The 15,146-nt window shown below is 40.2% G+C and overlaps 1 protein-coding gene across 7 annotated transcripts in view; it reads left to right on the top strand.

The window, feature by feature from the left end:
* SIPA1L2 (signal induced proliferation associated 1 like 2) overlaps nt 1–15,146 on the top strand; it is a 128,214-nt gene that overhangs the window by 32,790 nt on the left and 80,278 nt on the right. For 6 of the 7 annotated variants that reach the window (XM_064158541.1, XM_064158540.1, XM_064158539.1 and 3 more), the window contains exon 3: nt 13,235–14,935. In XM_064158541.1, the coding sequence (XP_064014611.1) occupies nt 13,471–14,935 (1,465 nt within the window). In that variant the 5' untranslated portion in view covers nt 13,235–13,470. Of the gene's footprint in view, nt 1–11,877; nt 11,962–13,234; nt 14,936–15,146 lie in introns of those variants that run through there. The other variant, XM_064158538.1, reaches the window with a different exon arrangement.

Here is a 15,146-nt window from a genome sequence, read left to right as displayed (position 1 = left end):
TTTAGATTTAGCAGGGTAATCTTGAGTCTCTCTTACTTTGCATTTGATATAGTTTGACTTTGAAAAACTACAGAATAGAAATGAATATTTGAAATACTTAGTTTTTCTCAAACAGCTTAATGTATGCAACCAGGTTAATGTATGCAACCACTGTAGATGTTAAGATACTAAAGTGTGGTGTTACTGGATGAGGTGGAGAGGAAACAGGTTTGTTACCACTACAATGAATTGTTGGGGTTGGCAGGGTAATGAAGTAGCAAAAAAGTTAAAATTAAGTGTGTTTTTTAGTTTAAGCTTTCTTGCTTGCTTTTTTTTGGAGAGGGGAAGGGAGCATATCAGAGGTGTGAAAATACAAAATTCAAGAGTGAAATTGTTGTATTTGGTAAGTGTGTTTTATGAAATAGCTTTCTCATGCATCTTTCTTTATATTTATGAGCCCTTATAATTTTTTTTTGTTTTAAACTCCAACAGAAAACCAAAGTACAGTACTGCATTGTGTTAGGTGTATGTGGTTTACTATGAGGTGTATGCATGACTTCTAGAACTGTATACTGAAGTAATTATTTCACTGCTGGAAGCTTCAGATTTCCTAGTTTGTCAGAAGCAAACTTAAGCATGGTTTGAAATGAGATACACTCATGACTGAGGAACAACATGACACTTGCCAGCGGAACAGCTGCATGTCTACAGAAAGATTAGGGCCCAGGAAAACTATACCTGAGACTGCATTTCTGAAGCAAAAATTGAAGTCGTATAAGAATTTTCTAGTGGTGCTGTGACAAGAGAGGTATTAAAACAGCTTTTTGCAGAGATGAAGTCTGTTAGTTTCTAAACTTTTACATTTTCTGGATAATGCCTTTAATCTGTCCCTGGAGGTGTTCAAGAAAAGCCTGGATGAGGTATTTAGTGCCGTGGTCTAGTTGACTGGATAGGGCTGGGGGATAGGTTGGACTGGATGATCTTGGAGGTCTCTTCCAACCTGGTTGATTCTATGATCTCCTTGAACTAAAAGTAACACTTTAAAGTTATTTGAAAAAGAAGGAATTGTTTTAGTAGGATCATGTAGAAAAACAATCAAGAAATAACTTAAATGGATGTAAGATGTTTTGCTTGGTGTCACATGAGATATAGACCTTTATGCAGAGCATTAGTAGGAATAGTGATGTCTTTGGAGTATTGGAATAAAATAAAAGTTCTATTCTAGTTAAAAACTCCAGTCATCTAAACTATGGCACTAAATGCCTCATCCAGGCTTTTCTTGAGCACCTCCAGGGATGGCGACTCCACCTCCCTGGGCAGCCTATTCCAATGCCAATCACTCTCTCTGGCAACAGCTTCCTCCTAACATCCAGCCTAGACCTCCCCCAGCACAGCTTGAGGCTGTGTCCCCTTGTTCTATTGCTGGTTGCCTGGCAGAAGAGACCAACCTCCACCTGGCTACAGCCTCACTTCAGATAGTTGTAGATAGAAATGAGATCCCCCCTGAGCCTCCTATTTTCCAGACTAAACACCCCCAGCTCCCTCAGCCTCTCCTCATAGGGTTTGTGTTCCAGGCCTTTCACCAGCTTTGTTGCTCTTCTCTGGACACGTTCCAGTATTGCAACATCTCTCTTGAATTGAGGAGCCCAGAACTGGACACAGTACTCAAGATGTGGTCTGACCAGTGTTGAGTACAGGGAAAGAATAACCTTTTTCATCCTACTGACCACACTGTTCCTCATATCATGTAGTATTACTACTTATTCCTGTGCTTATTTTAGAATTAGGCATTTAACCTCCCCCTAACTTTTAAGTAAACTGAATTTATATTTATTTCTTTTGTCAGAAAAATAAGTCACTCATACTAATCCCTCTCAGTGTTGGCCATAAACTGAAGAGATGATGAGGGGCTGCTGGTGATAGAATGCATTCTACTGCGCCCCCTCATAGCACACATGCTTCCTTTTTGGATCTTTCTCATATTCTTTTGTTCTCTTTTTTTCAGTCACTAATGCAATACTCTCCTCTGCCCTTTCTTTCTCTAAAATAGTTTTAAAAATTGTCCATCTACTTTTACTTTAGCTTCAGTTAAATCACAAGGTTATATGCACGTGATCCACATGGTTGGTAAAAGAACTGAGCTCAACTAGCAGAAACAGAGCTACGTACAGTGTAAGTAGAGGTTTCTTTAAGTTTAAACTAGAGAATCACAGAAGGTATAATATGACATTGTTTCATAGAATGGAAGAAGGCCTTAAAAGGTATCTTATACCTCCTGTGAAGGCTATCAGTAATGATGAATTTTGGGTGAGTGGTTGTTTATATTTAAGCACTCTTAGTTCATGTGCTCCCTTACAAAGGCAGGATAGAAGTGCCTGTATGTGTTCTATGGATAAATCTTTGCAGTGTATCATTCAAACTTAATTCATTCAGTTACATACATGCTACCTTCTTTATTCAGTTGTTATAGGGTCTACTTATTACTTGAATTAGAAGACTAATTTGAGGCAGATTTTGATACTGATTAATGTTCTCAAACACCAGTTTCAGTTGACCACATATATGGTCTGTCAAGTGATATTCACAGTATCACAGTATCATCAGGGTTGGAAGAGACCTCACAGATCATCAAGTCCAACCCTTTACCACAGAGCTCAAGGCTAGACCATGGCACCAAGTGCCACGTCCGATCCTGCCTTGAACTGCCCCAGGGACGGCGACTCCACCACCTCCCCAGGCAGCCCATTCCAGTGTCCAATGACTCTCTCAGTGAAGAACTTTCTCCTCACCTCCAGCCTGAATCTCCCCAGGCACAGCCTGAGGCTGTGTCCTCTTGTTCTGGTGCTGGCCACCTGAGAGAAGAGAACAACCTCCTCCTGGCCACAACCACCCCTCAGGTAGTTGTAGACAGCAATAAGGTCACCCTTGAGCCTCCTCTTCTCCAGGCTAACCAATCCCAGCTCCCTCAGCCTCTCCTCATAGGGCTGTGCTCAAGGCCTCTCACCAGCCTCGTCACCCTGCTCTGGACACGCTCAAGCATCTCAATGTCCCTTCTAAACTGGGGGGCCCAGAACTGAACACAGTACTCAAGGTGTGGTCTAACCAGTGCAGAGTACAGGGGCAGAATGACCTCCCTGCAAACACTTCCAGAAAGTACTGCTTCCATTGTTTCAGCTAAAATTATTAGATCATGATAGCTAAAATTAGGAATATATATTTTTTCCTATTAAGTGAATCTTTTGATCTTCAAGTCTGCAAATGTTTCTCAAGATGCCTCTCACTTCAGAGCAGCATCATGCTTTGTTATATTGGTATTTCACTGATTGCTGAAGTTTTGTTTTGTAGACTTGTAATGAGATTTATTTCTTTGTGTTAAATGAAGAAGTGAGAAGTTATTTCTGACTGGAATCCGAGTGTTACAACACAGGAGGAAAGCACAATTACAAACATCACTTGGAAAACAAGCGGTATAATGGACTGACTGTACTCATTTCTGTAATTAGTAAAATCTTTCTCAAACCAAAACCCAAATACACTTACCCCCACGGCCCCAAAACCAAAAAATCCCCAGCCTTCTGAAACTGAATGCAACCAACCACAAACAAGCAAACAACAAAACAAATTCCCCAGAGACCCCAAACTCAAATTCAGTTCCTTCTGAGAGTATTACAGTGTAGGAAGATGTTGTACTGCATAGTTGCTCTGGGTATCTTTTTCTGTCTTGTGCTTCAGTTCTACATTCTCCCACAAAGCAGCTTTTCTCCAGTAGACTCAGAATTTTTATGTTAATGTGTACTCCTCCTCCAGTCACTTCACACTGTCACTGGGGTTCTATAGAGTTCTGTGGAAATAATGCCTGCCCTGTTTAGCTTAAGAACAATATGCTACTATAGTAGTTTTACCCAACTCTTTTTTGGTGAAATGTGCAAAGTAGTTTGTGTGATGTATTGAATTCTGTCTCGCTCTGCTGTAGAGTCATTGTTTGTGTAGGAATAATTAATTGTATATCAGTGAAGTGCATTTAGTTTCTGTGTGCTTTAACAATAATGTGCATTTTTCTTCGTTACAAACGTTGCAGATACATGCATTAACAATCAGATGTACTAAAAATTAAAGGAGATTCAGCAAATACTCAAGTTGTACTTTGAGTACCAACTATGCAAAGACCTTTTCTGAGCTGTTTATAATTTGCTGACAAATATGCAGTTAAGTAGCCCTATCCAGTTAAGTAGACCATGGCACTAAGTGCCTCATCCAGGCTTTTCTTGAACACCTTCAGGGATGGAGACTCCACCACCTCCCTGGGCAGCCCATTCCAATGCCAATCACTCTCTCTGTGCAGAACTTGCTCATAACATCCAGCCTATACCTCCCCTGGCGCAACTGGAGGCTGTGTCCCCTTGTTCTATTGCTGATTGCCTGGCAGAAGAGACCAACCCCACCTGGCTACAGCCTCCCTTCAGGTAGTTGTAGAGGGTAATGAGGTCAGCCCTGAGCCTCCTCTTCTCTAGCCTGCACACCCCCAGCTCCTTCAGCCTCTCCTCATGAGGTTTGTGTTTCAGTTGGGGATTTGGGGGTTTTGTTTAGTTTGGATTGTGAGAGTTTGTTTTCTGAATTTGTTTGAGGTGTGGTGTGTGTGGGTGTTTTGTTTTGTTTTATTCCCCTAGAGTTTACCTAAAACTTCAACCTAAATATATTCTGTTATGGTCCTTTTAAGTGTCATTGCTAACAAGCAATTTTGGCAGGGGAGCAATTTAGTTCCAGATACTGCTATCAAAGTGTGCTGTCTCAGAAGTGCTTGCTTGTCTGAGCTCTCTTTTTCAGTGCACAGTGGTCCAGGCTCAGTTGCATATGCTTGGAAATGTCATGTGGACACAAGTTATCAAGTTATTTAGTAACTACCAAGATATTTATTGTATTTCATGACTATTATTAAGTCTGCTTTCCAAATTTACATTGTAAAATTAAGAACTGCTATTTTTATGTAGTAAGATTGTGTGACTTAAGCTTATTACAGTTGCCATAGATCTCAAAGTAATTTCTATATGAATTTTCTGTTCTTTTGATTTGGAGGTGTAGGACTCAAAAAAAGTGAAACATCTATTCTCAAAAAAGAATTTCAAAAGATCTTTGTGTGGTGTTAGGAAAAAATGCTTTGGCATTCTAAAACAAAGCAGTAGTATGTGAGAAGCTACATACCAACATTTGACATTGCAGAACTCCAGTCAATTCAAAAGATTCAGAACACTGACCAGCAATACTATCAGTGTTTGATATCTGACTGTTAATGCCAGCTAATAGAGAACCAAGGTCAAACTAGAACAGATTCAATTAAAAACAAAACAAAAAGTGAAGATAAAGGCTCATATTTCCTATCCTTTAAAACTTACTTTATTTTAATCAACCACTTCCTTCGTTACTACCAAAAATAATTCAGAGCTATGACATCAGAGTCAGTCTACTGCCAGTGACATGGCATGAAACTTACTTCCTGCTTTATTGTCTTGAAAACAGTAGCAAAGCTACTGTGTCTGTTTTCTCCATAAAATGTGCCTTTGTACTCTTTTCTTACTGAATCAGTTAAATCTCTTCTGCGCTAGAATACATTGCATTTTTGAACACTTCATTTGCTGCCATAGGAGCTGTTCAATGGCTCTTTATTAATTACTGGGAGAGTGTGTTCTTGTAGGCTTCTGTTCATGGTTGTGAACTTTTATGATGGATGACATTCAAATTCTCCTTTGCTTTAACAATGGAGTGGGCCTATGCTTTCTTCTCCTAGAAATGAACTAACATCTAAAACTGCTTTTATCCACATTGTTATTCCCTCTTTCCTCAGAGGCTGCAGTGTTGAAAATGTGTTAGCTGCTGCAGCTTGGTTTCTAAAGAGTAAGTGAATGCCTGCAGTTGCATTTAACAATTACAGGCTATATTCTGCCATCCTGGAGGAATGTGGCTGGTCAGGATGGCAGAAAGGCAGGACTTTTGACAGGAGCCACACTGAAAAAAACTTGAGAAACACTGAGTTTATTGTGGTAAATACTTGGTAAGAATTAGGCAATGGCTGTCCGAAGGTGACCAGTTGTAGAGCTGACCTCTAGGCTGGCTGTCTCAGAGGTGTTTTAGCCCAGGCTGTATTGTTCAGTGCCAAGTGGTGTTTGGAAATGTCAATGCAACAGGTCTAGCAGAATGCAGGAAGGGGATTAGCACATTGCCATTGTACTCTTGGTTGGGAAACTGTGGGATGCTGGAGGAATCAGTCACTGGATCTTGATGCATATCTATGAAGAGAGGCTGTGAGTGTGTTTGCAGTTTGCTTAGTCACATGACAGGGGAGTAGCTGGAGGGTGACCCTCTGCTTCACAATTTAAATGAGAATGTATGCATTCAAGCAAGAAAGGGCAATTAAAAAATCAGTGGGCATATGAGTCTGTAGATTGTACTGTTTCTGCTGGGGATTCAGAAGTTGTCAAACTTGCTTGAGAAGAATGCTGAACATTACTTCTTTGTTGATTTTGAGTGGATCTTGTTTCAGTGCAATGTTTCCGTGGTGTAACTCAATGTGAATCATCTCTACTCTTCCAGAATAATTCATGCTTTGTCTAATCTGAATTTTCTCACTGAATAGATTTTACTGGCTGAGGAAAAGGGCATGTCATGGGAACAGATTTTTGCTTCCTACTTTGTAAGCTCTTGAGCTATGTTGCATATATGCAAAGTTTAGCTGACTGTGTTTATCTGCTGACTAATATTTCTTCTTATGAATCTTGATTTTGGCACACATGTACCATTATGTTAAAGACTCTTCATTCTTGTGATGGTTTGGGTGTTTACCCACCCCCCTACTCTTATGAAATCACCCAGACTAGACTCAGCTGAGCTGGAAATTGAATGAAGCTTTATACTTACAGCTTAGCACAATATACAAGCAGGTATTTACAATATATACAGCTATAGACAGAAATAGACAAATTGAAAAAGTAATACAGAAGCACAACAGCCCTTCCAGAAACCAGAGTCCCCAGGAGGGGCTCCAAAACACCCTTCCACCTTCTTCTCACCCCTCTACCTCACCCCAGACTTTGCCTTACATTCAAGGTCAGTTTGGAGGATTGGCCCAGGGGGGTCAGGAAGCATAAGAATTAGTTACACTGATGGCAGGTTAGAGGGAGAGAAAAGTGCAGCCCCAAAGACAAAGAGCAAACTTGTCTATGTTTACGTTCTTGTTCTTATACATCTCAGCAAGCCTATGAGTGAAGTAGATATCACCATTGTTTCCTTTTCACAGCCTTCCCATCCTTCTTGTACCTCTTGTCTGTGTCTGCATGTTAATTATCTGAAATAGGCATGAGAGAAGTACCCATTTATACTGTAGCAGTTACTTCTTTAATAGTAAATCTGATGTTTAATAATTTGAACCCTTTTCTCATGAGCTCTGCTCGTATTTTTTCCATTTTACTACTTCCAGTCCATTTTCCACAGATGCAGTCTGAGTGTCTCTATTATACTGTGCAGTATCCTTTAAAATTCTATGCAGATTACAAAAAAAACCCAAACTTTGACAGAAATCTCTGTTTAACAACAATTATTCTAAAAATATTTGCATGAAAACAAATGTCTAAAGACCTAATTTTCTTCTTCCATGCTCTATCTGTACTAATAGTCCTCCCATGTGACATCATAATCAACTCTCATATAATACCACAGTGAAGCGGGGCCAGAATGTTCTGTTTTGGACACAGTAGTAAATGGTGTGGCTTGAAAACCAGACAGAGCTCTCATTTTGCATCTCATTTTGCCAATTGGATAGTTCTGATATAGGTCTCATGAAGAAATAACTGCTGTTAATAGATATTCTTAAAATATGCAAATGTAAAAACACTTTTTAGTGTAGCCTGTTTATAAAATAATAAAAATTCATAGTATCAACCAGATTGGAAGAGACCTCCAAGATCATCCAGTCCAACCTAACACCCAGCCCTATCCAGTCAACTAGACCATGGCACTAAGTGCCTCATCCAGGCATTTCTTGAAGACGTCCAGGGACAGTGCCTCCACCACCTCCCTGGGCAGCCCATTCCAATGCCAATCACTCTCTCTGCTAACAACTTCCTCCTAACATCCAGCCTAGACCTCCCCCACCACAACTTGAGACTGTGTCCCCTTGTTCTATTGCTCATTGCCTGGGAGAAGAGGCTACCCTCCACCTGGCTACAATGTCCCTTCAGGTAGTTGTAGACAGCAGTGAGGTCACCCTTGAGCCTCCTCTTCTCCAGGCAATTAAATGAGTTTGACCTTGCATAAATCCTGGGGGTTTTTTTGGGTATGATTTTCTTCTTTTTAAAGAAGTGCTGTCTTTTTTCTTAGTGGCAACTTTAGTTTAAGGAAATAATACCTAGTGACAGGTTTCTTCAGTGGGTTACCTGGTTCAGCACTTAATACAGGCAGTTTATGACCCATGCAAATTTTTTTTCTTTGCGCTGTTTTCTCTCATTGCACATAAAACAACTACAACTACCTGAAGGGTGGTTGTGGCCAGGAGGAGGTTGCTCTCTTCTCTCAGGTGGCCAGCTCCAGAACGAGAGGACACAGCCTCAGGCTGCGCCAGGGGAAATTTCGGCTCGAGGTGAGGAGAAAGTTCTTCACTGAGAGAGTCATTGGACACTGGAATGGGCTGCCTGGGGAGGTGGTGGAGTCGTCGTCCCTGGGGCAGTTCAAGGCAAGGTTGGATGTGGCACTTGGTGCCATGGTCTAGCCTTGAGCTCTGTGGTAAAGGGTTGGACTTGATGATCTATGAGGTCTCTTCCAACCTTGGTGATACTGTGATAAAAGTATGGGCAGTTTTCTTCCTTTCCTACTTTGGGTTCCAGTTAAGTCACCATTGTGTAACTGCTACTCTGCTGTACTGGTAAAATACGTAGACTAGAGCCCTGCTATGTGTTTCTTTGAAGGGTGGAAATTTATCAGACTGAGCTCACAGAATATGTTATGTAGAATCAATTGAATGCAAATTAAATGTCTGAGCTTTTGGCATATTATTCCTGCCTATACTCCTCTTTTATCAAATTGCACTTCCCATTTCTTAAGATGAGTAGAGCTTGAGAGTCATGGTTTATAGAATTGTCGTCTTGATAAGTAGTAGAGATTAATGCTTTCATTCAAATTATGCATTCTTTTTACGGTGATAGCATTACATAATAATAGGGGCAGATTTCCAAAGTCTTGATCAACAAAATGATCACAGAGAGACTTCTTAAATAATTCATTTCCATCTATCAAGGCTGACATGAGGCAGGGCTACCAAACAGCCTCCTTTTGACAGGATAGTCCAATAGTACAGTTCTTATTCATTGCTCTGCTACTGGCACAGGAACGTTTATGGGCATGCGTCCAGGTCCTTGGAATCATTCCATGTTAAAGAACTGTAACTGTGGCTAACAAACCAGCTGCTGTATTGAGCTCAGAAGGAAGTCTTTGTAGCTGTGTGGAAGGAACTTGAGTTATTTGCATAACATCCAGCAGCCTTAGTGGGAACGGTTGGCAGGAGCACAACAGCAGGGTAGGCATTCAGCTTTTCTTTTCTGATCGTGTCTGTCAGTGATTCCATTCTTAAATGCTAGGATGAGATTAAAAGAGGGAAAAGTGAAGAACTGTACCAAATAAACCGTAGAGATCCAAAGAGAAGGGTACTCATGATCATATTGACAGCCTTCTTTGTGGAAGCAGTAGTTTATTAAATTTGGGAAACAGAACCAGTTTATAATAAAGAATCTACTAATGGCTTCTATAATGTTTGTAAGTTGTTAAATTCTTAGTAAGGAGAAAGAAAAACCTTAATGAACAGCAGACACCAGAGAAAACAGTGCTAACCTTCAGTGTAGGTCTACAGTCAACAAATGCATGCTGCTATACTGAGATACAGGAACTGACAGAAACTGTGATTTATGTTAGAAGCAGGCAGGAATTCAGATTTTCTTTAAGAGTTACTATCATACCTTAAACATACTGCATTAGATATGCAAACATAAACATTTCAAGTACAATGTCAGTCTACAATTTGAAAACAGGCTTTGCTTTGGTGTTCTGTCACACCAGTTTTACACTGTAAAGAATCTTTTGCAGTGTACTTTCATCTTAAAATAGTCAGGCCATACTTCATCAGCTCCTGTCACCAGAAAGTCTTTCTTTCCTCTGGCCTTCAGGCTCTCTCCTGCCTTCCACAAATGCAGCTGTTTGTGAGGCTGACAGTAACTCACATTGTGGATTTGGATTGAAGGTAAATGGGATGGTAGTGTGCATTTGTTACTCATTCCCAGTTGAGTTTCAACCTGGATTATGTTCCTGGTTTAGCTGCTTTTGCACAAGTGGTTGTGACAGAAAAGGAATTAACACAAAGGAAGAAAAGACTGAAGTTCTTGCAGGATAGCATTTTCTTACCTTGGATCTATTTTCCCATTTTGCAACAGATTCTTTTTTATTAAAACAACAAAAAGAGGATCTACTGATGGCTTCCATTTCTGTAGGAAAAGACAAGAGGGTTACAAGATGTAGTTCATCATAATTTCAAAGAAAAATGAATTAATCTTAAATAAGAAGTTAAATAACTTTCCTGATACATTAGATCAGTCTTTCTGTGTTCTGACTCTTATTTTTACAGAAAGATGCTTCTGGAATGGTTTAGTCTCCTACAGTGTTTTTATTTGGCAAAGGCTTGTCATATCTCTACAACTGGATAAAAACACTCTAAGAGATGATTAAAAAAGTGTTATCTTTTCATGTTAATAAATATCACACAGAAGTTTACTTGTATTTCATCTTCATAATATCACTTGTGCCTCGAAAGTATTAGGCATATTGACATGGCTGAGAAGGACTTGAGGGTAGTGATAGAAGAGAAATTGTGAATTAGCCAAGACTATGCATTTGCAGCCCAAAAGCCAATTGTATCCTGGGCTTCATCAAGAGAAGTGTGGCCATCAGGTTGAGGCAAGTGATTCCCTACCTCTACTCCCCTCCCATGGAGACCCTACCTGGAACACTGTGTCCAGCTCTGGATTTCTCATTAAAGGAAGGTGGGTCCAGAGGAGGGCTGCAAAGTTGGTCAGAGGTGTAGAGGAACTCCCCTATGAGGAGAGGCTGAGAGAGTTTGGGTTGTTCAGGTTGAAGAAGATTTAGCACTGGACAGACCTTACAGCAGCTTTCCAGTACTGTAGAGCCTTCAGGAGACAGACTTTTTGTAGAGATGGGGGGTGATGCTTTTAACTGTCAGAGGGGAAATTTAGAATAGATGGTAGGAGTAAATTCTTTACTATGAAGGTGTTGAGATGCTGGATCAGAGTGTGCACAGAAGTTGTGGGTTCCCCCTGCCCTCCCTGGAACTGTTCATGGCCAGTCTGGCTGAGATTTTGAGCAGCCTGGTATGGTGAAGTTAGAACCTCATGATCTTTGAGATCCCTTCTGACCCAAACTATTCTAGGATTCTTTCACTGATATTTTCTTTTTTGTGTTGTATTTTCATAACCTACATGCCACTTCTGAAATCTTGTTTCCCTGAACAGATCAGTTGTTTAAACAGTCTTTTGGATCCCTGTAAGGAGCCAAAAGCTTTGCTTTAATTGTCAAAGCTGGCCATTAAACAGGAGGTCTGAGGGACTTGTCTGTAGTGAAAGTTAGCTGTATTTGTATATTGTTATTGTTGTTGATTCCTAATAGCAGTCAGGTAGAAGCCATATCTGTGATGATGCTATTGTAACTAACTTGTGTTTATTAACACATTATGGTAAGAGAGTCCTAGAGTTTGGTGTCAGACACAACTTTGTACTGATTTCTGACAAGCAGAAAAATAATCTTTCAGGTTTTCATTTATATTCTTCCCTTGCCTCTCTCTTTATTTTTAAGATTCTTATGTCATTAAGTGTACAGGGGAAAAAAACCACCATCTTCTGAGCAACTCTTTGCACCTCATATGTTGACTGAAATCAGGTGAGAATTCACCATTAAAGGCTAATTTTATCTGACCTTTGTTTCAACTCTGGTAAATGTACATTATGCTTATTAGCATCATCTTGAATTACCGTGGTGGTGTTTTTATTTAAGGAACAGAAGCTGAAAAGGAAGTACATAACTTACTGTCTTGTCTCTTACTTTAGGCTAGTTTGATGCAGTGGGTTAAAGGATGGGTTCTGCCTGCAAATGAGTCTTCAAAGTATGGGGCAGGGTCATCCTTAAGTCCATTAAACATTTTGAATACTTGAACACTCTTTGAATAGCATTTGTATATGCTGACAATTCTAATTTTGTAAGCAAATTAACACTTGCCAATAGGGCTTATTTGTGGAATGTAACAGGTGTGTCCTTTAGTACAGTACCTGAGTTACCTGCTTAGGCTTCCAACCAGAGGAATATAATGAAACAGAAAGAACTCTAGCTGCTTTAGGCAGTTAAATAATGGAAAATAGAAATGTCAGTAATTCTCCCTTTGAGGAGAGAGAGTAAAAAAAAATCAAATGCATTTATCCAATGAATTAATGATAGTGGAGAGATTACTTCTAAAATGTTATTTTAAGTGAGACAAAACATTTTTCTTCATCTAAAGTGCTGTTTTGTATATTTCACATCAATCTCTACCAGGCTTCTCCAGTAACTCCTGTGTGCATTAGCCAGTTTTAAGCAAATTTGAAGTGCCTTAGACATGGCTATGTTCTTTCACGTTGTGTAAAAAGCCCCAGTGATTAGACAGAGAATAGGCATTTAAATTGCTGTCAGCGTTGAAGGAAATGCAGGGAGAATTACACGTGGGTGTTCTTGGCAGGACCTGGTCTGCTGTTCATTGTACGTGTTCTGGTTCAGCCCATGAGAGATAGGCAGGTTCAGACTGCTCACAACCTGTGAGCACCACGTGGGAAACTGGAGTTACTGCTCTGGTTGGGTTTTAAGGAGGCAGAGAACAGGAAACCATGTAAAGCAACTCACATTATTTCCAGCTCCATGGAATGTTGTGCGTAGAATCATAGAATCAACCAGGTTGGAAGAGACCTCCAAGATCATCCAGTCCAACCTATCACCCTGCCCTATCCAATCAACTAGACCATGGCACTAAGTGCCTCATCCAGTCTTTTCTTGAATACCCCCAGGGACGGTGCCTCCACCACCTCCCTGGGCAGCCCATATACAAGAAACATTGGAAGCTTACTTTATACCATTATTAACTATAAACATTTTAATATACTCTTTTTTTTTTCTCCCTTATAAACAGATAAACGAAGTTTCTCTGGATTAATACTGAAGTGAATGCATCTGAACTGACGAAAATGTTTTAAGATTGCTCTCCTGACTGAAGTTGTACAAAAATGGTACACTGAAGTTTCTGTTTGCACTTCTCAGAAGACTGTATTTTTATATTACAGTTTATTGACCAGTAAGAGACAATGTAATAACAAAAGTAGCAGTGAATTTATGCAATTGTAGCGATTCCTCTCCCACCGACTGGACATGAGCGATCAAAGGTCTTTGCAAGAAGATAAGCACAAAGTTAGCAGAACTTCCTCGAAGTTCAGGGAGTCTTCAAGAAGCATGCAATCTGATGATTATTTTGCTAGAAAACTGAAAGCTTTGAATGGTAGCATGGGTCCTCCTATTCCTTCAAACACGTCTAGCAAAACTGAAAATAATCAAACAAATGGTACACCGGCTGTGCCTAAAATGGGTGTTCGAGCAAGGGTATCTGAATGGCCTCCTAAAAAGGATTGCTCTAAAGAGCTTAGCAAAGCTGCTTGGGAAAACAGACCTCCAACCAATTATGAAAGTGTTGGCTCAGTACTTCCAAATGGACAGAATGACCAAAGCGATGGACAGCAGGAAGAGCTAGAACTGGAATTCGCGGAGGGGAAGTATTCAATCGGAGATCTTTTTGTTCATTCCCCTCAAAGGGGACTTCATCCCATAAGGCAAAGAAGCAACAGCGATGTGACAATAAGTGATATTGATGCTGAAGATGTATTAGACCAGAATGCTGTTAACCCAAATACTGGAGCAGCTCTTCATAGAGAATATGGCAGCACCTCTTCAATTGATAGACAAGGCTTATCTGGAGAAAATATTTTTGCCATGCTAAGAGGATACCGTGTGGAAAACTTTGAACATAAACCCCTTGCTCCGTTTGGATTTTCTGACTTTTTCCACTGTGATCCTGCAGTTTCTCCAAGTCTACATGCTGCTGCACAGATTTCCAGGGGAGAGTTTGTCAGGATATCTGGCTTAGATTATATGGATAGTGCCCTACTTATTGGTCGAGACAGGGAGAAATCTTTCAAGAGGAGACTAAAGTCGGAAGCAGTAGAAACATCTCTATTTAGAAAACTACGAACAGTGAAAAGTGAGCACGAAACTTTAAAGTTTGCATCTGATCTAGATGATAGACTTGAGAGAAGTGTCCGTTCTTGGAACTGTCAGAAATGTTTTGCACATTATGATGTTCAGAGCGTGTTGTTTAACATAAATGAAGCAATGGCTACCAGAGTAAATGTAGGAAAAAGGAAAAATATAACCACTGGGGCTTCAGCTGCGTCACAAACTCAGATGCCAGCAGGTCAAACAGGAAACTGTGAATCTCCTTTGGGAAGCAAAGAGGACCTCAATTCAAAAGAGAATTTAGATGCTGATGAGGGTGATGGGAAAAGCAATGATTTAGTGTTGAGTTGCCCTTACTTCAGGAATGAAACTGGTGGGGAAGGAGATAGAAGGATTGCACTTTCTAGGGCAAATTCTGCATCTTTTTCATCAGGTGAAAGTTGTTCTTTTGAATCCTCTCTGAGTTCCCATTGCACAAATGCTGGTGTTTCAGTACTGGAAGTACCAAGAGAAAACCAGTCCATTCACAGAGAGAAAGTGAAGCGTTACATCATAGAACACATTGATCTCGGAGCATATTATTACCGCAAGTTCTTCTATGGAAAAGGTAAATTTTTCTAATGCAACTGTTCTGAGATATTCATGCCTTAGGTTTAAGTTGGTCAGTAAAGGATTCCCCCCCCCCCCCGCTCCTTTTGCTTTATGAAGAAACTTAAGTATTGAAGAGGATCCTGAAATTATTTACCACAATTCTTGCTCTCCCAGAGGGAAATTCAGCAACAGTGGTTATGTATAGAGTTGTGCAATACTTGTGTGAA

Source organism: Pogoniulus pusillus, chromosome 18, assembly GCF_015220805.1.
Source record: "Pogoniulus pusillus isolate bPogPus1 chromosome 18, bPogPus1.pri, whole genome shotgun sequence".
NCBI classification, from domain to species: Eukaryota; Metazoa; Chordata; class Aves; order Piciformes; family Lybiidae; genus Pogoniulus; species Pogoniulus pusillus.
Note: the sequence above shows the minus strand (reverse complement) of the source record. Positions and strands in the feature narration are given on the sequence as shown.